Raw genomic sequence first — 26,389 nt, 5'->3', positions numbered from 1 at the left:
GGGGTCCTGACATCTAAAAGTTTAAGAACTGCTCGGTTATATCTTGCTACCTCTCATACATCTAATCTTGCCTGAAACCAATTTCAGGGGTATCCATTCTTTATAGACTTCCATTCAATAAGAGTGTCATAGCATTTTAAGCTGAGATCTGCCAATGTGTAGCTTCCCTCCGTATGACCCCTTAGTCTGCCCTCTGGGGCCAAGCAGAATAAATCTAATCCCTTTTCCATTTGACAACCCTTTAGATATATTGAAGAGACAGATATTGTAAAGTAAGACCATATATTTAGAGCTAGATATGATGGCTTTAAAAGGTCACCTTTGTATTTTGTAAATGAGAGAACTGAGGACCATGTAGGTGAAGTGACTTGCCCAAGATCATTCAGGTAGTAACCTTGAATACAGTTCTGATGACAGCTCCAAATCTAGAGTTTTTCCTACTGTGTCATGGCTCAAAGAGAAGAAATGAGTTTCCTGGGGGTGCTTCTTGGGAATAATCTGCCCAAGTCTCCTATTCCAGTTTCATTCAGCCAGTCTTTTCCTTTGTCCGTTGTGTTTGCCCGTCCACACTGAGCAGCAGCCATATTTTTCTTTTCACAAAAAAGACCACAACCACCATCCAGCCCTTTTTGTTGTCTTATTATTACTTGTTAGCCTCAGCTGTTTCTGTGCTTCTTATACTGTTCTCATGGGATGTTGCTCCACTTCTGTATTGCTAAACTTTCATTTTCTGTACATGTATTTTTAAAACTTTATTGTCTCCTTACCTAAATTGTTTTTGATTGTGCTTTCTTGGGCTGTCTTTCTAGAATTTTAGGTCTTGGGGTTTTATCTATCCTTTCTCTGAATGCTTTAAAAACTGAATGCTTTTAAAAATGCTTTAAAAAAAGGCTAAGTTTATATTTGATCATATAGGCAATAGGAAGTCAGGGGAATTGATAAGGAGAGGGGGAAGGAAGGAAAGGAATTATATAGTGCTTACCATGTGCCACTACTAACCTGAGCTCTTTACAAATATCTCATTTGATCCTCACAGTAATATTGTGAGTTAGGAACTGTTATAAACCTAATTTTACAGTTGAGAGACAAACAGATGACATGCCCAGGGTCACACAGTTATAGTAAGTATCTGAAGCAGAATTTAAATTCAGGTCTTCTTTGACTCCAGACCTACTACTTTATCTGCAGCAGTACCATCCAGCAGCCTGATGGAGTTAGGGGAGTGACTGAGTAAGGTCTGCATGATCAGGTGTGCACTTAGGGAACACTAGGACCCAGTGTGCAGGACAGACTGGAGTGGTGAGATGGAGACTGTAAGCATTTATTAAGTGATTACTGTGTGTGAAGTACTGTTTAAGTGCTAGGGATACAGTGTGTGTGCTCTCAAGGAGCTCTTTCTAATGGAGAAGACAACACAGGTGAAAGGTTTTAGCTGCAAGTCTCATAGAATATTCTCATTATCCTTAGGATACAGCAGCAAAGTAGGGGTTTTTACTTCTTTGTTGTCATTTCCTCTAATAAAATTCTATCAGTTTTTGGAATTGAACTATTTGGCACCATCATAGTTTGTTTCCTAGGGCTCAACCATCAGATTAAAAAATTCTTAAATCACATTTTTTCACATCATTGATAATTAGAAAAACTGAGAATCCCAATATATATAGTGCTTTAAGTGTGGTGAATTGGTATATTATTTTCTCCACTTTTAATAGACTGAAACCATTCTAAAACATTTCCTCTCTCATTTCTTAGGTACCAGAACTTCTGTTTTCTTGGTAGAGGCAGGGGGCTGCTGCTGAAATCATGTTGTTCATTAGGGGGAATAGTATGAAAGATTCTTCCTCTTCCTCATGTCTTTTCTGCTGTGTTTTTGCTATGTTTAAAATTAGGTTAATAATATTACCTGTTTCACAGGGTTATTATAAGGATCAGATGAGATAATGTATTGAAGATACACCATTATTTGTTGTGTGAAATCAAACATATTCATGCAAACAACACAGTAGTGTATTTTATCAGTGGTGGCAATGGGACTGAAACCAGCTATGTAGCAAGTGGGTTATATCTAAATTTATTACTATTTATGTATTTCTTAGGTGCTTCGTTAACTAGAAATAATATGGAAAAATCACAAGATAGTGGGAAAGGCAATGTATTGGGAATCAAGAGATGTATATTTTAGTCCTAGGTACGTGACTAATTTTTAATACTAAGCAAGTCATTTCTCCAATCTTAATTTCAATCGACTGTTCTGCATATTTGAGTAAGTTGGACTAGATTGATCCTCAAGTTTTTCCCAGCTTTAACAGTTTATGAATCTGTTCCCTCCCAGCTGATTAAATAAGATATAACAATAATTTATCTTAGTATTGTTATTTTTAAAATCAAATGTGAAACTAGCATATTATCTTTGAAAGTAGGATAAAGGCAGCATTGAATAAGTGGCTGATTTCCTCTAAGGTTTAAAGTATTAGGTTTGGCCCAATTGTCAAATGTTCTTTTTACATTATTACAGTATCCACTACTGTGGCTTTTCAGTAGTTTTTCAGTTTACTTTATGGAATGGGGGAGTTTGGTATTATAAACGAATGGAAATAAAGGAAGGGAAGGAACTTTAAAAAAAATTTTATTTATTTTTAGTTTCCAACTTGCACTTCCACAAGATTTTTGAGTTTCAAATTTTTTGTTCCTCCCCCCCCATCCCAAGACAGTGTGTAATTTGAGAATAGGCTCTACATATACATTCATATTGAATTTATTTTTATATTACTTATGTTGTAAAGAAGAATTAGAACCATTGGGAGAAAGAAGAAAGAAATAAAAAAAGGAAAAAAAAAACAGAAAGAGAGAGCAAATAATATGCTTCAATCTACATTCAGATTCCATAGTTCCTTTTCTGGGTGTGGACAGCATTTTCTTTTTTTTTTTTTTTTCCGAGGGAGGAAGGCAGGGCACTTGGAACCGTGACTTGCCCAAGGTCACATGGCTAGTAAGTGTTAAGTATGTCTGAGGCTGGATTTGAACTCAGGTCCTCTTGACTCCAGGGCCAGTGCTCTATTCACTGCTGGACAGCATTTTCCATCATGAGTCCTTTGGAATTGTCTTGGATCCTTGCTGTGCTAAGAAGAGATAAGTCTATCAAAGTTAGCCATTGCACATTGTGGCTATTAACCGTGTACAATATCCTCCTCGTTCTTCTCACTTCACTCAGTATCAGTTCAAGTCTTTCCAGGTTTTTCTGAAGTCTTTCTGCTCATCATTTCTTATAGCACAATAGTATTCCTTTCCAATCCATATACCACAACTTGTTCAGCCATTCCCCGATTGATGGGCATCCTCTCAATTTCCAATTCTTTGCCACCACAAAAAGAGCTGCTATAAATATTTTTGTACATACAGGTCCTTTTCCCATTTGTATGATCTCTTTGGGATACAGACCTAAGAAATGGTATTGCTGTGTCAAAGGATATACACATTTTTATAGCCCTTTGGGCAGAGTTCCAAATTGCTCTTCAGAATGATTGGATCAGTTCATAACTCCACCAGCAATGCAAGGAAGGAACTTTTATATAAAAGTGAACATTAGAGAACTGAAAAAATTCCTCCATTAGGAGTACATAATATATTGTAAAATATTTTATAGTTTTATTGAAGGTTGTAGTTGTAGAGAGCAAGCTTTGGCAAGGTCTAATAAATTGGAAAGATTTTCAAGTGCAATCTAGGGAAAGGACTGTCTTCTTCCCAAGAAAATATTGGAATATCATCACTGGAAGTATATAGTTTAGTTAGGAACGAATTATTTAATCATGGCAAATAAAACAGATTTAAAAAAAATAGACTTTAGTGTTAAGCATCTCTTTTCCACATTAAAAGAGATAAGGGGGTGGAAGTTGCTGAGGTTTGGGCCAAACGCACATTTAAACTATCTCTAAATAGTAATTTTAACATTTGTACTCAATGTGTGGTCTTTATGTAATAACCTATTAGAATACCATACAATACACTACTAAAAGAATTAATCACATCCATGTTAATATTCTTATTATAAATGAAATCAGAAGGTGAAGAGAAAATTTCAGTTAAATGGAAATAGCTTACAGATTCTCTTTGGAGAGAGAAAGGAGTTGGTATAATGTTTTTCATCATGTACCCAAAGGTAATGTGAAACATAATTTCATGAGAAATTATGGTCATTTCTTCAGTAATGATAGAAATAAGCAAATAGACCACCTTATAGATGACTATTATAGAGGATAAAGATAAAAAAGGAGGCATGAACTTGATAAGATCTTCAGAACTAAATCAGAAAATGTACACCTTGATACTCAGTAACTTGTGAAGGGAAGGTTCAGGGAAGGATGAGGATAAACATGTGGAGAAGTATTAGTGAGGATTTAAGAAAGAGTCCAGAGGTTTATAGACTACCTAGAAACTTCTTTTCATGAATATTTTATTATTAGTAGTAGTTTTAGAAAGAAATTTATTAGGTCATTTGGTAAAGGAGGAAAGCCAGAAAAAGACTCCCTCCTCAGTGTGAGAAGTTTACATTATATGGGCTTTTAGAGAAGAGTACTAGTATGAACAACATGTAGCAGTTAAGCTATTTTGTAGAGACGGCGATTCCCAGCCACGTTCTATTAAGATGTATATCATATTTTTTAAAAATAAATTTTAACTTAAAAAATAATTTGTTTTAAGACAGGGTTGTAGATTGGGCCTGTGATTTCAAAGGTCTAGATCCTAGACTCTAGGGAACTTGCGAGTAAGGAAATATTTTAGCAATGCATGTCCGCACCTTAAATTAATCAGTCAGTCCTTCAGTCAGTATTTATTGAGTGCCTATTATATTCCAGGCACTGCTCTAGGCACTGGGGATACAAAGAATGAAACAATCTCTGTTCATAATGAGTTAGTTATATTCTGTTGGGGAAGACAAGCACATGTAAAATATGCAGCATAAATATATTCCTAGGTTACTGGTGTAAAATTCATAACAGTTACTAAACATACATTAGAATCTTGCAGACCACATAATGACTTAGAACACCATTTATTACATTTTATTATTACATATACCACTTATTATTTTTTATTGTGTTTATTTATTTTGTTAAATATTTCCCAGTTAACATTTCACTCTGGTTCCCCAGCTTTCATAGACTGTTAGTGAAACCTTTGCTTTAGGTCTTCTTGACTTGGTAAGACCTGCTGGAGCTTTTGCTCTACTTACTGGTTTAACTTTCTAAATCCTTATACTATGAGGGGCAACAGAGGATAATTTTAGCACACATGCACATAGTAGGCATGAAATGTTTATTTAATTGAATGATTAACTTGTTAATGGGCCATGTAAAAAAAAGTATTCTAACATGTTAACAAATCAAATTACTTTTAAGAATGAACACCTTATACAGAGTATAAGAACTGTGTATTTTGTGTGAACTGAATGTACTAGTGTTTTTAAAATCCTTGCTTTTTTTTTCTCAAGCACTCTTATTACTAACACTCAGTGAAACAACTTGAGAGAGAAAGTAAAACCTCTTTAGAAAAGCAAGTTTCATTTTAGTCCTATAAGATTTTTAAAAAATTACCAAAGTATACTTTTTACTAAGACCAACTAGTGATTTTAATACATAGCATTGTTAAGATGGTAAACTTTTTCATTGAGTCTTTATTCTTCCAGATTTAACCATTTCTGGTTTTATGTCTTATCCTTGTGTTCACATTCAAATAGTTTCACCATGTGTAAATTCACGTTATGTAAATTTAACTTTACATAAAGAATTCTGAAAGAAATCCATATTCCAAAAAATAAGTCCTACTTCAAGAGGCATCAGATGAAATTCTGGAGAAGAGCAGGGGAGAAATAGATTATCATGCACAGAAACATTTAGTAATCCAGGTTAAAAACAAAAATAACATGCCCAAATATAGGATGATAGTCTTGTGTTACCAACATCTACCAGATTGTTTATGCCCATATAGAAGGGGATATGATTGTCTGTGCAGCTTATGCTCATGAGTTGCCAGAATGTGGTGTGAAGGTTGGCCTGACAAATTATGCTGCAGCTTATCATACAGTCCTGCTGGTTCAAAGGCTTCTTGAGAGATTTGGCATCGATAAGGTATGTGTAGGTCAGGTGGAAGTGGCTGCAGATAAGTGTAGTGTGAAAAGCATTAATGGTCAGCCTGGTACTTTTACATGCTACCTGGGAGTGGGTCTTTCCAGAGCTACCACTGGAAACAGACTTTGGGACCCTTAAGGGAACTTTTGATGGTGCTCTGTCTTTCTCATAATACTGGATACTTCCTTGGGTATGATTCAGAAAGCAAGCAGTTCCATGCTGAAGTACATCTGGGCCAAAATGTTGTGGGTTATATGTGTTATCTCATGGAAGAAGATGAAGATGATTATAAAAAACAATACTCATAGTACATGAAGAATAGTGTGACTCCTGACATTATTGAAGGTGTACAAGAAAGCACATACTGGTATACACAGTTTGAAAAGAAATCCAAGAGGGAAGATTAAAAAAAAGATGAATCTGCTCCCAAAATGTCTCTTGTGCAAAAGAAAGATAGAGTTGCTCAGAAGGTGAGTTTCCTTAGAGGTCAGGAGTGTGCAGCTGATAGCTAAAACATCAAAATCTGTAATTTTCTAAGAAGATTTTCAGAGGAAGACAATAAACTTAGTGAACCACCACAATAAAACTTAATAGTACTGAACTCTCCCTCTGCTCCTGCCCTCTCAGCTTGGTACTTTATAGCCCTCCCCCCCCCCCCCCAAAAAAAAAAAAAAAAGCACAAAACAAAAACAAAACTTAATAACCCTCCAAGTAAAAGCAAAAAAATAAATGTGTGTGGGAATAGACTGCCACTTCTGTCAGGTCAGGGGCTTGGCTTGAGATCTCTGGGCATAGAGAGACCTTTGCCCTGCTACGCCCACTCTCTGTGTGTCTACCTTTTATCCACTTGTAACAGGGTACAGTCTGTCTCACCCTCCCTGCTCACACATGGTTCTGTGTCTTTGTGCCCCCTTACCACGAGCACTCCTGCCCCCATGTGTTTCTCCTTTCTTTTTGGCTAGCCTTCCCCTCCACTCCCCCCCCCCCCCCATGTGACTGACTCCTGCCCCACTTGTTTCTCTTTCTCTTCTCACTTCTCTGTCCCTGACCTGGACCTCATATGTCCTTGAACCATGTGCTGGCTCCCTTCTTCCCTCCATTCCTTCCCCACATTTGAGAGCAAATTAGCATTACATAGAAATCACTTTATATAGCAGTCTGTGGAATGGTCCATTTACCTGAAGTGAGAACTGTCTGTATAAGTCTTTGAACTTGTAAACTTTTTTTCATGTTTTGCTTGCAAGGTTTCTCACTAGTATAGCATTACCAAAGGTATGATTCTGGTTTCTTTTGATACTTTAAAAAGCTTGATTCTCTTTGTCTCCTTGTCTGCCAATTTTCAGTTGATTATAAATAATTAAGAAAGAAATTGGAACAAAATATTTTATGGCATTAGATTATCTAAAGGAGGAAAAACAATTATAACTCAGAGATGACTAATTTCATGCTTGTTACAATTTATTCTTTCCTTAAGCAGTCTTTTCACTTCCGATTAACGATAAGAATTTAGCTTTTGTCATACTTGTCTTTACCATTTATGACTAAATATTAGGTTTCTTCTTTCCCTCCTTTATTTATAGTACTTGGTAATGGACTACTATGTTGGTGGAGATTTACTGACACTTCTCAGTAAATTTGAAGACAAACTTCCTGAAGATATGGCAAGATTTTACATTGGTGAAATGGTGCTGGCCATACACTCCATTCATCAGCTGCATTATGTACACAGGTAGGATCATAGTATCAGCCTTTTTTGTAATCACAGGGGAGCTTAGAGATCTCAGTCAGTCTCCTAATTTTACAGGTAATATATATAAAATAGCTAATATCTCTGGAGGACTTTAGAATTTGTAGAATGTTTCTCTCACAGAAACCCTTTGAAGGTAGGCCATATAACTCCAGATCCAAGGAAACTGAAACTAGGAGAGGTTAGTGACTGCTGCCAGGGTGCTGAGTGGTAGAGCCAGGATTTAAGCCAAGACTTTTAAGTTCCAAATCCCATGCTTTTACTTGTACACCTTATCAGATTAATTATAAATTCATCGATTGTGCAATTAATGTGTTAAAACACCCCCCTTTGAATACTTAAGAATAATAAGTATCAGTCTAGAACAATGATTCTTAATCTGGGGTCCAAGAAGTTCTGTGGATAGATTTCATAGGGTTTGTGATTTTGGACAGGAAAAAATATATATCTTTATTTTCATTCATTTCTAACTCATCTAGAATTTCTTTCCACAGTATTTTTTATAAAAGCAACACATTATTCTGAGAAGAGACAGATTTTACCAAAGTACCTCAAGGATCCATGACAAAAAAAGGTTAAGAACTTCTGATCTAGAAAGTACCTCCAGAAGTCATCCATTTCATTTTCTCACTCTATAGAACAACTTGACCTTAATCATCATTGTTAGGCTTGTCTGAAAACAGTGGTCTCTATACTTTTTTGATCATATGCCTCTGTCAGTAAAGTATTTTTAAGCATATACCCCCAATATGTCTTTATATGTGTGTGTGTATAAGTAAGCTTACTTATTTACAAATTATACGAATTATTTCTGTGCTGATATTATACATTATAAATATAAATTTTAAAATTAAGTGGTAAAGATAAAATAATATTTGATTTTAGAGTCAATAGTAGGAGTTTGTCTATTGATTAAGGAAGTGACTGGGTGAGTCCTAAGCTTTAGGAAAATCATTTTGGCAGCTTTGTGAAATATGGATCAGAGAGGAGAGTGACCTGAGACAAGGAAGACCATTTCAGAGTCTGTTGCAATAATTCAAACAAGAAGTGATGAAGAAAAAAAAAGGTGAAGGCCTGAACCAGATGGTGATTAATGTGAGTAGATTAAAGGGAATATTTAGGAGAGATGTAGAGGTAGAAATGATGGAGTTTGGTGACTCATTGGATATGTGATGTAGGAGAGAGTCAGTAGTGGAAGATAACATCCAAGTTGTAAACCAGGGTAACTTGGAGGGATGGTTGTACTCTTGACTGTACTAGAGATATTTGAAAGAATTGGGTTTTGGTGAGAAAGAAACTTTAAGGAAATCTGTTTTATAGACCACAACCCATCTGTTCCTGTTCATCACATATAAATTACTCTGTCCCATCCAAAATGGAAAAGGGAGAAGCAGTGTTCTTATTGTCACTATCTCAGAGTGAGGAGCCAGAGTTCTGAGCTGGGAGGGGAGGATGGTAAGGGGATGAAAAGATAGGTGAGGAGGGTGTGTATCTTCCTATTTATCTCTGAAAACATGAAATTCCTCTGTCTAATACCTTGTACATCTCAACATAAAAGTGTTAAGTGTACAAAGGCCAAAAGATTGAAATTTTAGTATAAATGTTTATCTTTCTAAAGAAATCATATTGCTAGGAACAGAAGGAAATGAACCATATGATTGAATGTTAGCAACATTTTGTTAAGGCCTATAACCCAGATTGGCTCGTTTTATTTCGGAGTGACTTTATCTATACATTGAACAACAAGAATAATGAAAGAGCACTGAGGATCCCACATAAGATGGCCTTTGTGTAATCATCCTAAACCATTTCTCCATTTCCCTTAGGGAAAAAGAAACTACTGTAGTATAGATAGATACAGAAAGCAATGTCTATTCAATAACTTAAGTCATCAAGCATTTATTAAGTGTTTACTATGTGCACTGTGCTTGGTGTAGTAGATAAAATGAAGACAAAAAAAGAAAAAGCCTCTGGCCTCAAGAAACACTGGGGGATACAGCATGTAAACAAATAAGTAAATACAAGATCATTTGAGGAGATTGTACCATCATCTAGGGAAATCAGGAACACTGTCTAAGCTGAGCCTTGAAGGAAGTTGAGAGAGAGGTGGTGAGGGAGGGAGTATATCCCTGGTGCGAGGAGAAGCCTCTGCAGAGGCACGATATACAGGATGTCAGACGAAAAAGCAACAGACATTTCTTAAGCGCTCCTTTTGTGCTAGGCACTGTGCTAAGTGCTAGAAGACAAAAAAGGGCAAAAACAGGCCATGCTCTCAAGGAGTTCATATTCTAATTAGGGGGAAGACAACATATAAGGGACTAGTTACATACAAGGTATATATAGAATAGATAGAAGGTTCTTGCACTAGCAACTAGGGGTGGGGAGGACTGCAAACTAGGAGAAGCCTCCTGCTGAAGGTTTGAATTTGTGTCTTGAAGGAAGCCAGAGGCTTTGTAGGTATTGGGGAGAACAAGTGAAAAGGCTCTGAATTGGGAAAAAGTCATTAGATTTTACAATTAAGAAATCATTAATAACTTTGGAGAGAGCAATTTTAGTTGAATGATGAGTTTGCAAGCCAGATTCAACAGGTTTCAGAAGAGTCTAAGAGAAAAGAAAGTGGAGGAACTAAGTATAGGATGTAAATTCTCAAGGAGTTTAGCTGAAAAGGGCAGGAGAGATACAGGATAATAGCTAGTGGGGAGGGTAAGATTACATGAGGGCTTTTTAAGGATAGAAGGGACATGGATATGTTTGTTAGGTAGAAGAGAAGCTTCTAGTTAGGAAGAGATTGAAGATACAAGAGTGTGGAGATGACACTGGATACAGTTTACGGGGAAAAAATATAAGGATGGGATCAAGGGTTAATGTAGTTGAGTTTGCCCTGGAAAGGAGGGCACGTCTTCATCTGAAACTGAAATGGAAACAGTAGAGAAAGATGTCTTGAGTGATGGGAGATGAATAGGGGAAACTAGGCAAACTCCCTGAAATTCACATCTGAAGAAATTGGGGTGAGAGTATATGAGAGACTCGAGAAAAGGCAAGGTTTGGAACAGCTACTGCAGAAAGTAGTGTAATAAAGTGATTAGGGGAGTTGTAGAATGTTTGCAGTGAGGGCCCAGTGAGATCACATAACAAATATGTAATGGACCTAGTTAGTGTGATTTTCATGGTAGTTTTTTATAGCAGGAGATACCATTATATTCAGCGCATGTTCTTTCCAGAGGTGTGTAACACCTAGTTTTGTTGTCATGTACCTTATGGATAGAAATTTTCTGTACATCTTTAAAATGTGAGTTGATATGTTATACTAATTTTTTTTTAAGGTGAGGAAAACCTTTGGGTAGAAATCATTTAGGAAATAAAATTTACTTTGTATTGTAATTCTGACCCCTTTTTTTTAAAGGAAAAAATTATTGGAATGTATTTTGAAAAATAGTGTATACAAGAATATTGTTATGGAAAATACTGTTTGTGTGTGAAGTTACTTTGCTTAAATAAATATTAACACATTCAAGTTTTCTCCTTGCTTTGAAAGAGTAAGTGGGTCTGTGTGGTGTGGTAAATAGAAAGCCGATCTCAGAGTCAGGATGACTTGGTTTCCCAGTCCTGCCTCTGACACAGACTGACTGTGTGAGCCTAGCTGGGCAAGTCACTGGAACCTAGTGTTCATTGCTAGGTGGCATAGTGGATAGAGTACCAGGTCTATTGTTTAGGAGACCTTGTCCTCAGATATTATAAATCTCGCCTCAGATATTTACTTGCTGAGTGACCCTGGCAAGTCACTTAACTTCTTTCTACCTAAGTTTCCTCATCTATAAGGATAATAATGGCATTAATCTCCCAGGATTGTTGTGAGAATAAAATGAATTAATTTTTGTAAAATAGATATGCTATTTTTGTAATATAGGTATGCTAGCTATTATTTTTATAAGGCTAGAAGTATTACAATAATATGTAAAATAAACTATTGCATAATTATTTTGTGTTCTCTCTTAATGTGATTGATTAAAGCAAAACAGCAGACTGACATTATCATTGTCCTGAAACATTTTTCTTTGAATCACAATAACTATCATATTAAAACTATTTACTAAATCACATTAGCATCTTGTCAACAAATCTCATGCTAAATTAGGACTTTGAACTAACGTTTATATTGCATTGAATTAATTCAACCTTTTTTTTTTTTTTGGCTGACAGAGATATTAAACCTGACAATGTTCTTTTGGATATGAATGGTCACATTCGCTTGGCAGACTTTGGATCATGTTTGAAGATGAATGATGATGGAACTGTATGTAGTCTGGGAATTTTCCACTTTGGGGTTTTTCCTTGGTTTTACATTTTGCAATGTAAATGATTCTTTTTTGAGGAAATATATTATTGATATGATCGTAAATGAACATTCTACTTAGTACTAGCAGCTGATCAGAATGTTTTTTAAAACTCTAGTAACTGAAAAGATAATGCTTACTGAGAACACTGTTAGATATCTTATAATATTCATAGAATGTCCTTAAATAAAATTATCTTGATACCACAAAACTATATTAAATGTTTTTGTTTTTCAGTAACTTACTTAGATATACTTGCTTATTTAGAGTTTCTTACTTAATAAGTAGATTAATTAAAAAAAAATGTATCCTGTCATCTGTGGACCAATTTAACTATAAAGTTTATAGTCTCGAGGTTACCATATTGGTATAAGGATAATAAGCTCTTTAGTTAAAGTGACTCATGAAGACTATAAGGCTGCAGTTTGTGTTGGTAGGAGTAGTATACACAGTGACAGAGATTACACATCTTTGAAGTATTGAAGAAGTAGTACTAATTTAAAAAAAAGATGTGGTATAATCAATAGAAAACTGATCTCAGAGCCAGAGTGACCTGGGTTCAAGCCATTCCTCTGACACCGATTGACTTTGAGGGCCAGTTACTGGAACCTAGTGACTACAGGCAAAATTCATTACTAGGGGGTGCAACAGAGAACCAGGCCTGTTGTCAGGAAGATCTAGGTTCAAATTCTGTTATTAGTAAATGGTGTTCTGCTTTTGTCCAAAAATCTTATTTTCATATGAAAATATTTTAATGCTTAACTGAATTATCAGTTGATGATGTTAGTAATTTCTCTAGGATATTTTCTTTCTCTCTCTTTTTTTTCTTTTTGAAGGGCAGTTGGGGTTATGTGACTTGCCCAAGGTCACACAGCTAGAAAGTGTTTTGTGTCTGAGGCCAGATTTGAACTTAGGTCCTCCTGAATTCAGGTCTGGTGCTCTGTTCACTGCACCGCCTAGCTGCCCCCTTATTTTCTCTTTATTTGATGTCATCTTGAGTAACTGCTAAAAATTTAGTTCATTATTGTTAAACAGAACTTGATTCTTTAACCAACTCATTCTTGCCTTATAAAATTCATGTATCATGAAAAAAGTAGGAAAACTTAGCTTAGATAAAACTAGAAGGTACTTTGACGTACTGCACACAGAATTTTACTATATCTTATTGTTGTCATAATTGTTCTTGTTATTATTAGAGGCAGTGTGGCATAGTGGATAGAGAGTTGGCCTCAGAGTCAGGAAGGCCTGGATTCAAGTCCTGCGCCTGACACATTGGCCTGGACAAATCACTTAGCAACTAGTCCACCCCCTTCATTTTATATATGAAGAAACTGAGGCCCAAGGAGGTGAAGTGACTTGCCCAGAATCACATACCTAGTAAGTACTGGAGGTGGTATTTGAACGCAGGTCTGCCTAACTCTAAGTCCAGCATCCTCTCTACTACAGCACACTGCCAGATCTGAGTTCCACCTTGAGCTCAGTGCTCTTGTCCTATCTTGTCCTATGGTTGTCCAAAGCTCTTTGCAGGCCTGGCCTCTCTCAGGGCCCTAGCACAGAACGTGGTGCTTGATACACTAGGAACTGAACAAATGTTTATTGACTGACTGACTGACTTAAGTTCCAGAATTACTTTTGACTTCTTTGCTCTCCCAGTCCAGGTTCCTATTCCACCATTGTATCTCAGGTAGAAACTCAATCTGATTAAATTTAATTCAGACTAGTTTAAGGTTAAAGTAATAGATGACATTCACGCAACGTTTCAGTGTTTACCAAGCACTTTTACACACTCATTGAATCCACACAACAATTCTGTAAAATAAGTGCTGTGCTTACCACTATCTACATTGATATGTGAAAAAGGTAAAGCTTATCCCAGACACATCACTCACAACTTTCAAGGGCAAAATTTGAATTTAAGACCTTCCTTACTCCATGTCTGGCACTTCTTTCCTATTGTACCATACTGTCTGATTTTTTAAAAAAATATACATTTTATATAATACTTTTTAGTTACAGAGGTGTGAATGATTAGTCCCTCTTATCCCATAATAGACCCATAACCAAGGGATCCTAAAGGAGCTGGGCCTCCTGATTCTCAGTCATGTTTGCTTGCAGCTAGTGCTTTACAAAAGTCTTGAGCTGACAAATAGACATGGCTTGAGGTTATAGGTCATAGATCCTAGTATTAAGCACCAGGTGGATCATCTAGGTCAAACCAAGAGAGAGAGAGAATTACTTATTCGCATTCACACAATTACTGATTAGCAAAGCTGGGATTTGAACCTAGGTCTTCTGACTGCAAACCCAGGGCTCTTTACAATATGCCCCACTGCTGCCTCTATAATACCATATTTATTTTATAATTTTAAAATATTTCATGGATTTTAATTTAATTTAATTATTTTTTTTTTTTTAAATTTTTTTGGAGGGCAATTGGGGTTAAGTAACTTGCCCAAGGTTACACAGCTAGTTTTTTTGTCTGGGTGTTAAGTGTCTGAGGCTGGAACCGAACTCAGGACCTCCTGACTCCGGGGCCAGTGCTTTACTCACTGCGCCACCTAGCCGCCCCTCATTTTAATTTAATTTTAAAAATAATTTTGGTATATATGTTATCCTGACACAGTAAGTACTTAATAAAAGCTCACTGTTTAATTTGCTATCCCTATTCTGACATTTCCATACAACTGAGGTCCACAGAAATTAAATAACTTGTCAGATTCACACATCTAGTTAAAACTGGGAGTCAAACTCAGGCTTTGATGGATTCCAAATCTCATGCTCTTTCAAATAACACAGACATTGGTCCCAGGGCTGCTTGGCATTAAGATAGGGCCATCATCCTTCATTATCTGCCCAAGATCAAATCCAGGCAATCTTGGTTTCAGTTTGGAGATAGGAAGCTAGTGAGGGAAAGACAATTAGAGCAATGGTTTTCTTGCTTTCTCTTCTTCCTGCCCTGGCCCTAGGACTGGAGATAACAGTGTTTAGCCTCCAAACACCTAGGCCACAGGTGTCCCCTGCGAAACAAAAGTTAGGTGTCTTAGCTGCCTGAATCATTCTGAGACATGGATTTCAGGATTTTCAGAGATCCTCAGAGCAGCTTCTTACTCCATCTAGTCTCCCCACTCCTCAAGCAGATCTCAGAAATACTTTATTTGGTTTCATAGAGGTGATACTAATTGTAATTTCTACACAAATTACTTACAGTTTAAACCTTCTTACAGTGCAACATAATGATAATTGAATATCATAAAATGTGGCTTATTAACATTAGAGACATAATTAACTCTGCATGGCATAATTTTTTTTCTCATGGCCCTCTAATTAAAATTTATTAAGGGACCATTGGTCATCAACCATGTTTTTGAGAAATAATGAGCTAAAGAATTTCCTTTTACCAGTTTACTTTGTAATACATCTTTTCAAGATAGTAAAACTTAGAGAGAAAGCTTGTAGAGCTGCACATTAACATTACCTGTCTTGCTATACATTTCAGTGGGTTAGCCAAGTGATGAAATTGTTTGGCTATAGTAATGAAGGTTTTCTACTAAGGGGTAGAAAGGTTGTCATCTGTCAATGAAAAGCGTATGCTAATGCAACTAGAGATCTTTCAGTGTATTCACAAACTTTATATAATAATATACTTGAAGTACATGTTTTGGGGACTGATTGCTTTGGATGAGTCCTCTTATGTTGAGATAGTCTGTTACTTCAGCAAGCAAAACCTAAGGCTTACTATAAACTAAACTGTGCAGTATAGAAACTAGTTTAGTGTGGAAAATTACTATGGTCATAACCTCTTTTGTTGTGATGTAGACATATTTCTTCCTCATCTTAAGGCACCTCTGAGAAGCATGAAGTACAGAGTGGAAAGGGCATTCATGAGTCATCGTTATCTCCACTGCAAATCTGAAGTTGTGGGGACTCATAATGTCCTGAGAAAACCACATTACACTTTTAGACTGTGTTGATTATTAGGAAACTTTTGTTGGGGGGGAGGGAGTACATATTGATATGAATTGCAGCTTGTAACCACTGTTCCTAGTTTTGCACTCTGGAAATCAGCCAGAAGAAACATTTTCAAATGTTTAAAGACAGTTATCCTAATATGGAATCTATATTTAAATTTTTTGGGGGGGGAAGGGGCAGTTGGGGTTAAGTGACTTGCCCAAGGTCACATGTCTAGTTTTTTGTGTTAAGTGTCTGAGTTCAAATTTGAACTTGGGTCCTCCTTACTCCAAGGCCAGTGCTCTATTCACTGCACCACCTAGCTGCCCGCCCAAAAAATACCAAATCTCAAGGCCTTTTTTTTTTGCTTTTTGGAGGGCAATTGGGGTTAAGTGACTTGCCCAAGGTCACTATATTTAATTTTATAATTGTAAGGTTTTCAAAATATTGAAGTAGATAAACATAATTTGACTATTTAAAAATTATCTCTTGAATTGAACTTTGCTTATTCATACTGGGCTTTCAAGATATGATTATTAGCTTAACTCTCTTCCATGACTATTTCTTTTTTCTTTTATTGTTATTCTTTGCAAAAAACAAAGTAGCAAAATTTTATTGGAAGAATTAATAATAGCTTGCATTTCTGTAGTGCTTTACATCTTATTTTAATTATTTTTAAATTATTTTTTAAATTATTATTTTTTGAAATACTTCTATTATTTTTCTAAATAATTGTAAGGAATGTAGTGTACTTTTTATCATTCCAGTTTTGTAGGTGAGAAAAGTGAACCTCAGAGAAAAATGACCAGAAATAATGAGCAATTGGAAAGGTTTAATTTAAAATATTTTGTTTTCTTTCCCTAAGGTCCAATCTTCTGTGGCAGTGGGTACACCTGACTACATTTCACCTGAGATTTTACAAGCAATGGAGGATGGGATGGGAAAATATGGTCCAGAATGTGATTGGTGGTCTCTAGGTGTTTGCATGTATGAAATGCTATATGGTGAAACACCTTTTTATGCAGAATCATTAGTGGAAACCTATGGAAAGATCATGAATCATGAAGTAAGAAATGTTATTTCTAAATAAGTAGTATAGCATTTGTTCCTTTGTATATATAAAATAATGCAGTTTTCACTTATATCAGTGAATTTTGGAAATTTTAGTGATATGATTTAAGTTTATGTTAATTGGGATGAAGAGCTTTCTTCTCCGGGCTTGATCTGTAGACTACATCATATGCCAATATTAGGCCAAATCCTCTTTGGATCCAAGTTAGGGAATTTAAGAATAACCTAATTGTTTCAAATTCCTGATATTCCATTTGCTGTATCTTATTGGTTAGTAGCACTCTACACACTCTCCAATTCATTTAATACATCTTCGGAAATAGAAAATTTAAGCACAGCAATGATCCAATTCATTTGGTGTCTTTCATTGCTAATTTGAAGTTCTGCTCTAGTATTTATACTCTGAGGAATGATGCAAAACATCTTCAGAGATTCCCTGCTGGGTTATTCAGGTAGGAGCTACTTAAAAATCCCTTTGTTACCAGTTTGTCAGCAAACATTGAGGAAAATTAATAAAATTACCCACAAAGGACAATAAACTATTTATTGTTAAGAGTTCAACTCATTAAGATTTGTATTATCTGACCTCCAGCTTAAAAAAAAAATCTCAGTACCATTTTGAATTTAAAATGCTTAAAACAGTGGCATAGCTAGTATGGCTTTTTAAACATTCAAGTTCCATAGAATCAGATTATCTATTGAAATGGAATTAAGTATTTTATACTTAAATATTTGATTTTTTTAAATTTTAATTTAATCTTTAATGAGTATACAAATATCATGAGGATAAATTATCCATCTTATTTATTGTAGGGAGAAGTTAGGTGGAACTACAAAATACATTTAGAAGCTTTTACAAAGGACTTTTGAAGTCATTGTATTTGTTTTTTTTTTAAGTGTAATATCAGTATTTTTTTTTCTGTGAGGCATCTCTAAAATCATAAGGAAAGATAGTGGGATAATATGAATAAATAAGTAAATACAGCTATTCACTTTACACTGTTTTTTCAGGAGCTGTCATATGTAAAATGAGGTCCCACCGCAGTTTACAAAATGGTACCCCAGTGGCCACAAATAGTTAGAGTTTCTAAAGTGTCCTAACTTTATCCAAGGATTACTTCTGTAGAATATAGCTCATTTAAAAAAATGTGCTGTTAAGACAAAATTTATTTACTGTATACAAGACACTTGTAGACATTGTTTTTGGGAAATTTGGATATATAATATGAGTATTTTCAGCCCTAAATATGTAAGAAAAATAAATTTTATGATTGTGTTTTATAAATATTGGTAATGGTTAATGTTTGGGATTTTCATTTTATTCTTTTTTTTGAATTTTCATTTCTAATCAGATTACTTATCACAAATGTCAGCTAATTTCTCAATTGAACTATTTATTTGAAAAGTAAAGTGAAAAGTTTATGCTTTTATCTCTTGAGTGATTGAATTGATAGGTTGAAAATTTGATTATATTCTATATTAACACTATGAGAAACACTTGATCTAAAATATTTTACAATAAATATAATTGGGAAAACAGCTTTCATAATTTTAGTATAATTTATGAAAAAGCTGGACTTGTAAATTATATGAATTATAAAGATAATTGACCTTTAAATAATACTATAAATCTAATATTTCAATAGCAAAAAAAAAAAGCATTCCCACAATGAAGTTTAATGAACCTAGAGATTATCTTGTAATATGATATATAACTTGCCAAACTATGTTTAAAAATGCCTAGGACTTAGAATTGAAAATCTATGTATGATTAAAAATACTAGCTCCAGGATATGTATTTTGCTCTGAAATGCTATCCAAATCACTTTAGGAATGTTGCATTTTTAAGGTTTTGGGTCTAGGGAGCAAATCCTGAATCTTTTATTGTGTGCATTATTTTCATTTTTGTAGCAAGTGGGGGAACCATAAGTAACTATTCTCTATGACAAAAAAGTATATGATGGAAAATTACTGCTAATTGCTAAAAGTTTAAGTTACAGGTTAGTGTTTCAATTAACAACTTGCATTTTCAGTTAAGTCATCTTTTTCTGGTAGTGTTTGGCTGTGGCTGTCATTTAAATTAGTGATTCTCTAGCTTTGTTAATTATTACACAATATGTTTGAATAGAGCAGAGATTTTTTTAGGTATTAAATTATTAGTACTTATAAACTCTAGATATGGTTAACTCTGGGTCCCTTCAAATCTCCGTTTCACTTTGCATCTCCCCCTCCAAACCCCCCCCCCCAAAAAAAAGGACAAAACTTTCAAAAATAGCTTCCTTACCCTTTATTGAGAAATATATCCAGCTCTTCTTCTAAAGCTGGGACTGCTTTAGGAAGAGGGAAAGAGGAGTCAGGGTCAGAGGATTTCATTGTCCTCTAGAATTTCTTTCCCTTTTCAAACCATTAATAAGTTGAGTAATTGATCTTTACCTACTTTGTACAAAAGACAGTGGGCATGAGGAAATAGACCTGGTACAAAGAATCTGGATTCTTAAAAGTTTCAGGATTCAGAGTGCTAAATTTAAGTAATCCAAAGTAAATATATAGAAAGTTTTCTGTGTCCTCTAATCTTCAGTAAACATTGTCCAAATAGATGATATTCACTCTTTTTTTGTTGTTAATGAAAAGTAAATTGTCTGAATATTTGACTTTCATATTATTAGATTAATATTTTCATTTTTGGAGTATTTAAGTTCAGTACATACAATCAGGAGCTTTTTCTGTATACTTTTCCTGGTTTCTTAACTCCTTCTAATCTCCAGGTAATTAGGTAGTCTCTGAGTGTCTCTTTTGGGTCTCATAGACTTTATTGAGATAACATATTCCAGGTTATACTTAAGAAGCAGCTGTACAAAAATATTGATTTCTCTACTACACTTAGCCTTTCTGTCAGACCCAAACTCTGTTTAAATCTAGAAATAGGTTCTCACAAATGGAATAGTCAAGTTAAATAAGAAAGTTCTTATCCTTTATTTTTCCCCTTTTCAGCCTTCCTTTTACCTCTTCTTTTCTCTTTTCCTCTCATCTTGCCTTTTGATTTCTTCTTTATTTTCCTTCTCATTATCTTCAGAAAGCCCATACTTTGCAAATACCAACATCATCTTATGAGAGCAATATTCGTCTGTCTCCCACAAATAAAAACTAAAACAAGTGTCATAGGCTATCCCTGTCCTCTTCCTAAAATGACTTAACTTCCTGCAGTATGATGTTTTACAGAAAATTTAGACACATAAGAACGTAACTCAGTAGATGAAAAAAAGAGGGATATATATTTATTTTAAGTGATACTTTTTCTGTCTGACCCAGAATACAGCAGGTTACATTTTTCCAATTAGATAATCAAACCTAAATAAGTCTGAAAATTCCATTCTTTGTCTGCCTGGTTTTAGAAATTTATTAGTCTGGGCTGGTGTTTTGTTACCATTCCAAAATGACTTTTGGACTCTTTTGAACTATAACTTCCATTTTAATTACTGTTGTCTACTACTTAATTTTTCATAAAATTTGGCATTCTTTTCAATATATATATCTGCATATATCTGAATAAATCTTGAACTTAATCTTTTTTGTAGGAGCGATTTCAGTTTCCTTCTCATGTCACAGATGTATCTGAAGAGGCAAAAGACCTCATTCAAAGACTCATCTGTAGTAGAGAACGCCGACTGGGACAGAATGGAATAGAAGATTTCAAAAGGCATGCATTCTTTGAAGGAATAAATTGGGAAGATATACGCAATCTTGAAGCGCCTTATATTCCAGATGTTAGCAGTCCTTCAGACACATCAAATTTTGATGTAGATGATGATGTATTAAGAAATCCGGTAAGCATAAGAACACAGCTTTATTGGTTATTACTATAGCTTCACATGAGAAATACATGCCATTGTATTCCCAGTTTCTTTTTTAGCAATTGGTTTCCAAAGATAAAATTTGTGACTTGAAATTTTGGCAACTTGTCCTTTGTACTTTCTCTGATGTCGTGGTCTAAGACTCAGTTGTATTTTTCATTGTAACCAACCTGAAATGCTTCTGTGTTTGTTTATCTATGCAAATATAATATTTTCTTATTTATACATACTTATACTTTTTTCCTTTTCAAAATTATTTTATGTATATATATGTATTCCAGCTCCACCATTTGAGAACTATGTTACTTTACGCAAACTACTTAACTCCTTTCTTCATCATGAGATTGTGGATGACTACTTTACTTCCCAGGCTTGTTTTGAGGAAAGCACTTAAATCTGAAGGTCTTGTTTAAATTTTAATCAGAAGTTATGTTATGGATCAACTTAATATATTTTCTTTAAATTACAGAAGATATCATCAAGGATAGATAACAGAGTGACCACACAAATGTGACAGCCCTTTGAGAATAGTTTCAGTTCAATCTGGCAACTTTATAAAGAGACTACTATGTGCAAGGCACTATACTAGGTTCTGGAGATACAGAGATAGCATCAAAGTTCTTGTCTTCAGGGAGCTCATATTTTACTTGGGTGTTGGTGAGGAATATAATATGTATACAGATAAATATGGTAAAAGGAAGTTGAGGAGGAAGAAAGCTTCAATACAGGGAAATCAGGAATAGTGTTAAACTAAAGTGTTAGCTCCTGAGTCTAATATTGATGGAAAACAAGAATTTTAGTAGAAGACATGAGAAGAAAGTGCATTCTGGATATGAGGATAGTGTAAGAGAATTCATAGAGACAGAGAATGGAGTGTTAAGTTTGTAGAAGAGCAGATACCTTCCTTTGGATGACATGTAGAATTTGTGAAGGTTAGTCCTGTGGAATAAGGATAGGAAAGTAGCTAGGTTATTGTGGAAGACTAAATGTTTCGCTGAGAGTTTGTTTATCCTAGAGTTAATGGGAGTTCAGGGTCTTTCAGCAAGGGAATAACACGGTTAGACCTATGCCTTAGCACATATTAAATATATTGGAACCTTATAGAAAAGGGGTCAAAGAAAAGAGAGACTGGAAGAAGAGATCAACTGAGAGGCTACTTACAGGTGAAAGATATTTAGGTCTTAAAACAAGAATGTAGGCCACATTATGGTAAAGAAGGGGACTGATGTGAGAGATGGAGAGATAGAATTGACAAGGTTGACAAATGATAGAATGTGGGGAATAAAGGGAAGGAAAAAGTCAAGAATGATTCTGAGGTTATGAACGTGGGAAGGAGCTAGCATACTCCATAGAAACACTGGCCTTTGGGTTAATATGAGTTTTGGTGGGAAAGCTAATTGAATTCTATTTTAAACATGTTGAGTTTGAGATTTGGGGGGAAATCCAGGAGGTGGATAACTGCAGGAAAGTGATGGTGCAGGACTGGAATATAGGAGAAACATTAGGGCTGTACATATTTATTCATACATACACAGTACATATATACACACATGTTCACATATGCACGTGTGCATATACGTATACACAAACACATATTTCTGTAGAAACAATACTTGAATCCATGAGTACACATGAAATCAGAGAGAGCAGAGAAAAAAGGGAGAAAGAGATTATTAACGCAGTTCCCCAGGGAACATTCATGGTAATGAGGTGGTAGTATATAGATGATGATCCAACAAAAGAGACTGAGAAAAGAGTGGTCATCAGGAAAAGCAAAGGAGAAAAATGTCATAGAAGATAAGAAAGAAAAATCATCTAGGAGAAAGACATGTTAGAAGTGGTTAGAAGAGCAGTTAAGCAAGATGGGAATTAAGAAAAGTCATTGATATACAACGAAGAGATCACTTAAACTAGTCTTTCTCTGTTTACTGATCATGAGGAGGGGTTATAAGGGATTCAAAAAAGGAAGGCAGCTTTGGGAAATGAACAGTTGGTTAAGAAGTTGGGAACTGGGAATGAGTTTTTATTTTTTTTGAACCACAAATTATAATATAGGAATGACTGTGCATGTTATATGCCAGCAAGGGCTGGTGAAATTGTATGTGTGGAGGTAGAAACTTGCCTACATTTCAGCCATACTGTATGCTATAGAGAACAGCTACAACATAGAGACAATATCTATAGAGATGACCAGAAATTCACAGGTTTCTAAGAAATAAGCCAGCAGTAAAAATAAGTGGCTCAAATGTTTACACAAAAAGTGCACAGTATGTGGCTAACAGTTAAGGGGAGCAAATGCTAATGCAAGAAGGCAAATTTGACATCGTATGTATCACTGAGACTTGTCAGAATCTTCTTATGATTTCAGTATGATTCTGGCAGGAGGTACCTTATTCCAAAGGAATAGGATAGGATAGGATAGGATAGATAGGAGATGATGAGCTTATTAGTATTAAAGATAGAAAAGTCTGAAGAAATCAGGAACCAGAATGGGGAAGTATGGTGAGCATAGAAGTAATATTGTCTTTGGAGCATACTGTAAACCCCCTGGAAATAAAATGAGGAAATAAATGGATATGGGAAACATCATATACCTGGCACAGAGGCTTGATAGGGCATGTCTTTTGTCCAAGCTTCTGGTGGAGCTATGCCTCTGAGCTGAAGCCAAGCACTAATGCTATTTAAAATGGAGACGTAAGTAAAAATTGATTGTTGGGGTTGAAATAATTATGGTCTTGGGACTACTAGAGGGGGACAGTAAACACTTTATCTTAGAATTTGTGAGAGAGGATAGGTCCATCATATGTCCTAGATTTGGGATGAAGAGATTTGAAAGAATTCAGAGGAAGTTTCGGTAGGAGCCCATGCTCTAAAAATCTTATAGGTAAAAGTCACCCCAGGAGATGAGGAAGGAAGGGACAAAATTAAACATTCATTAAGTGCTTAACTATATGCCAGGCACCAGCTAAGTCACAGGGATACAGATAGAACTAAAAAGGAAAGTCCCTGCCCTCAAGAAGCTTACTTATCTTCTAAGGGGGAAGACAACACATCAGAGGGAGCTGAAAAGCTAGGAAGCTAAGTTGGAAGGGTAGGAGGGGATAAAAGTACTTGGGTATAGTTTTAAACTTCAGAGACTAGGAACGGGACCAGTAGGGGAATAAAGACCAGTCTATGCCCCTCCAAAATGGAGGTTGCTATAGAAATTCGCTAAAGGGAGAAGGGCCAGAAGGATATTGCTGGGCAAGGAGCCCCCAGACACTGAGGGATGTTGTAGGATCAGATAGGTGCAGAGGCATGGTTTTGAAGTCCAAAAGTTAGGGAAAAGTAAAAGAACCAGTTCTGAAAAGGAAAAAAGGGTATTCTTGATATAGCAGTGCTCAGGGAACTCATCAGCAAACCCAGATTGTATTTTAGATTTTGCTTTTTGGAGGGGGGAAGGTAGGGCAGTTGGGGTTAAGTGATTAGCCCAAGGTCACACAGCTAGTTTTGTGTTAAGTGTCTGAAGTCAGATTTAAACTCAGGTCTTCCTGACTCCAGGGCTGCTGTTCTATTCACTGTGCCACCTAGCTGCCTCCAAAACCCAGATTTTAAAGAAGACAGGTACAGGAAATGAAAATAAGGATGGTAAAGAAAATGGATACATGCAGATGTGAGGAACACTAAATTTCAGACAGAACTCAGGTTAATGTGGGACTCTTACTTTCTAAATCCCGAGATGGACTCTTTGAATTGAAGGTTCCTAAAAATTGGGTGAGGTCCTTGAGGCAGTTAACACTTTTCCCTGATTTGTAGATAAGGATGCTGAGGTACAACTTAAATGATCTGTTAATGATGGCAAGGATTCAAACTTAACCTATTTCACAAGTTTTTTTATTAGGATTAAACTATAGGGGGCGGCTAGGTGGCGCAGTGAGTAAAGTGCTGGCCCTGGAGTCAGGAATACCGGAGTTCGGTTCCAGCCTGAGACACAACACCCACACAAAAATACTAGCTGTGTAACCTTGGGCAAGTTACTTAACCCCAGTTGCCCTCCAAAAAAAAGGATTAAACTATAGAAAATGTTTTATAAACTGTCAGTTCTATATAAAATCATTATAACACCTAGTTGTGATTTCTGGCCTAATCTTTCTCTTATTCAGCAAATAGGATAGTCTAATGTAACTTACTAGACTTCTACATTTACTGTATTTGCAATGTATAGAATATATTTTGGGTATATAAGAAAAAGCCAAGAAATGTAAAATAATCTCCTATAGATTGTTTTCATTGAATTTCAGAGACATGTATTTGGATTTGTGTTCTATAATTTGTTTACTGTAGTCTGATAGAAATGCAGTTTTATATGTTTAATTTGATTCATTGGACTTGACAGCTTATACAATGGCATTTTTTCCATGATAGAGCAAATTATTCTGCTTTCATATTATCTCTATTCTCATCCCAAAACAAATGACATAGTTTCGTAGTAAAATTATTGAAGTTTAGTTAAATGAACATGTCTTCCCCAAAGTGATTCTTCTAAAAAAAGTAATTCTACTCCCCGAAGTAATTAGTGTGCTGTTTGTTTTTTGTTCTTCTGATATTTTATTACTTCTTATTATTTATTATTTTAAGATCATAAGATCTTTGATTTATAACTAGAAGGAATCTTAGAGGTCATCAGGTCCAACCTCTTTTACAGATGAGGAAACTGAGCTACAGGTTACTCAATGCACCCAAAGTCACATAGCAAATAACACCAAGATTTGAACCCAGTTCCTCTAACTCCAAATCCAACACCACTTTCCACTACCTTCAGGGAGTGACAGATACTCTTTGGAAAAATGTGACAGAGTATCCTTTTTGTGGTTCAGTGAAAAGATTAGTTATTTGTTTAAAAATCTGCCCCATCTAGTGAGAATGCTAAGTCCCATTTCCTTCATTTATATACATTTGTTTTCTTTTTGTTTTAATTGTATATTTTAGTTAATTTTAAGTACCAAGTTCAATACTAATGGAAATGTCCACATCATTGTATATGGAAAAGAAAGCAAAAATATGACTAATGCTGTTTTTCTGATACTGTAAAAGTATTTTTACATTGTGAGATTTGACTTCTCTGTTATCCTTCCCTTTACTAAAGCTTAAAGAATCTATTATAAAGAATTGAAATGGACCAGATCCCATGTTTTCTAACCATTCCAGACTTGCAGTTTATCTAATTTCAGGCTAAAAACATTCCTTTATCTCTTAAGCCAGCTTACGTTTATGATTATGAATTCAACTTTATTGCCCAATTTAATGTTTGATGAGAACTTAGACTTTTATCTT

At 35.3% G+C, this 26,389-nt stretch overlaps 1 protein-coding gene and 1 pseudogene across 1 annotated transcript in view; both read left to right on the top strand.

Annotated features, from left to right (window-relative positions):
• The window catches only part of CDC42BPB (CDC42 binding protein kinase beta), a 167,313-nt gene that overhangs the window by 55,629 nt on the left and 85,295 nt on the right, over positions 1-26,389 (top strand). The window contains exons 5-8 of the mRNA XM_069103758.1: positions 7,706-7,854; positions 12,073-12,166; positions 17,020-17,220; positions 20,801-21,049. Of these exons, the coding sequence (XP_068959859.1) occupies positions 7,706-7,854; positions 12,073-12,166; positions 17,020-17,220; positions 20,801-21,049 (693 nt within the window). The remainder of the gene's footprint in view (positions 1-7,705; positions 7,855-12,072; positions 12,167-17,019; positions 17,221-20,800; positions 21,050-26,389) is intronic.
• Positions 1,242-6,950, top strand: LOC138173684 (large ribosomal subunit protein uL18 pseudogene; annotated as a pseudogene).

The sequence above is a fragment of the Petaurus breviceps genome, unplaced genomic scaffold, assembly GCF_028583685.1.
Source record: "Petaurus breviceps papuanus isolate PSGF00001 unplaced genomic scaffold, PetGlider_PUasm1.0 64, whole genome shotgun sequence".
In the NCBI taxonomy this organism is placed as follows: Eukaryota; Metazoa; Chordata; class Mammalia; order Diprotodontia; family Petauridae; genus Petaurus; species Petaurus breviceps.
Note: the sequence above shows the minus strand (reverse complement) of the source record. Positions and strands in the feature narration are given on the sequence as shown.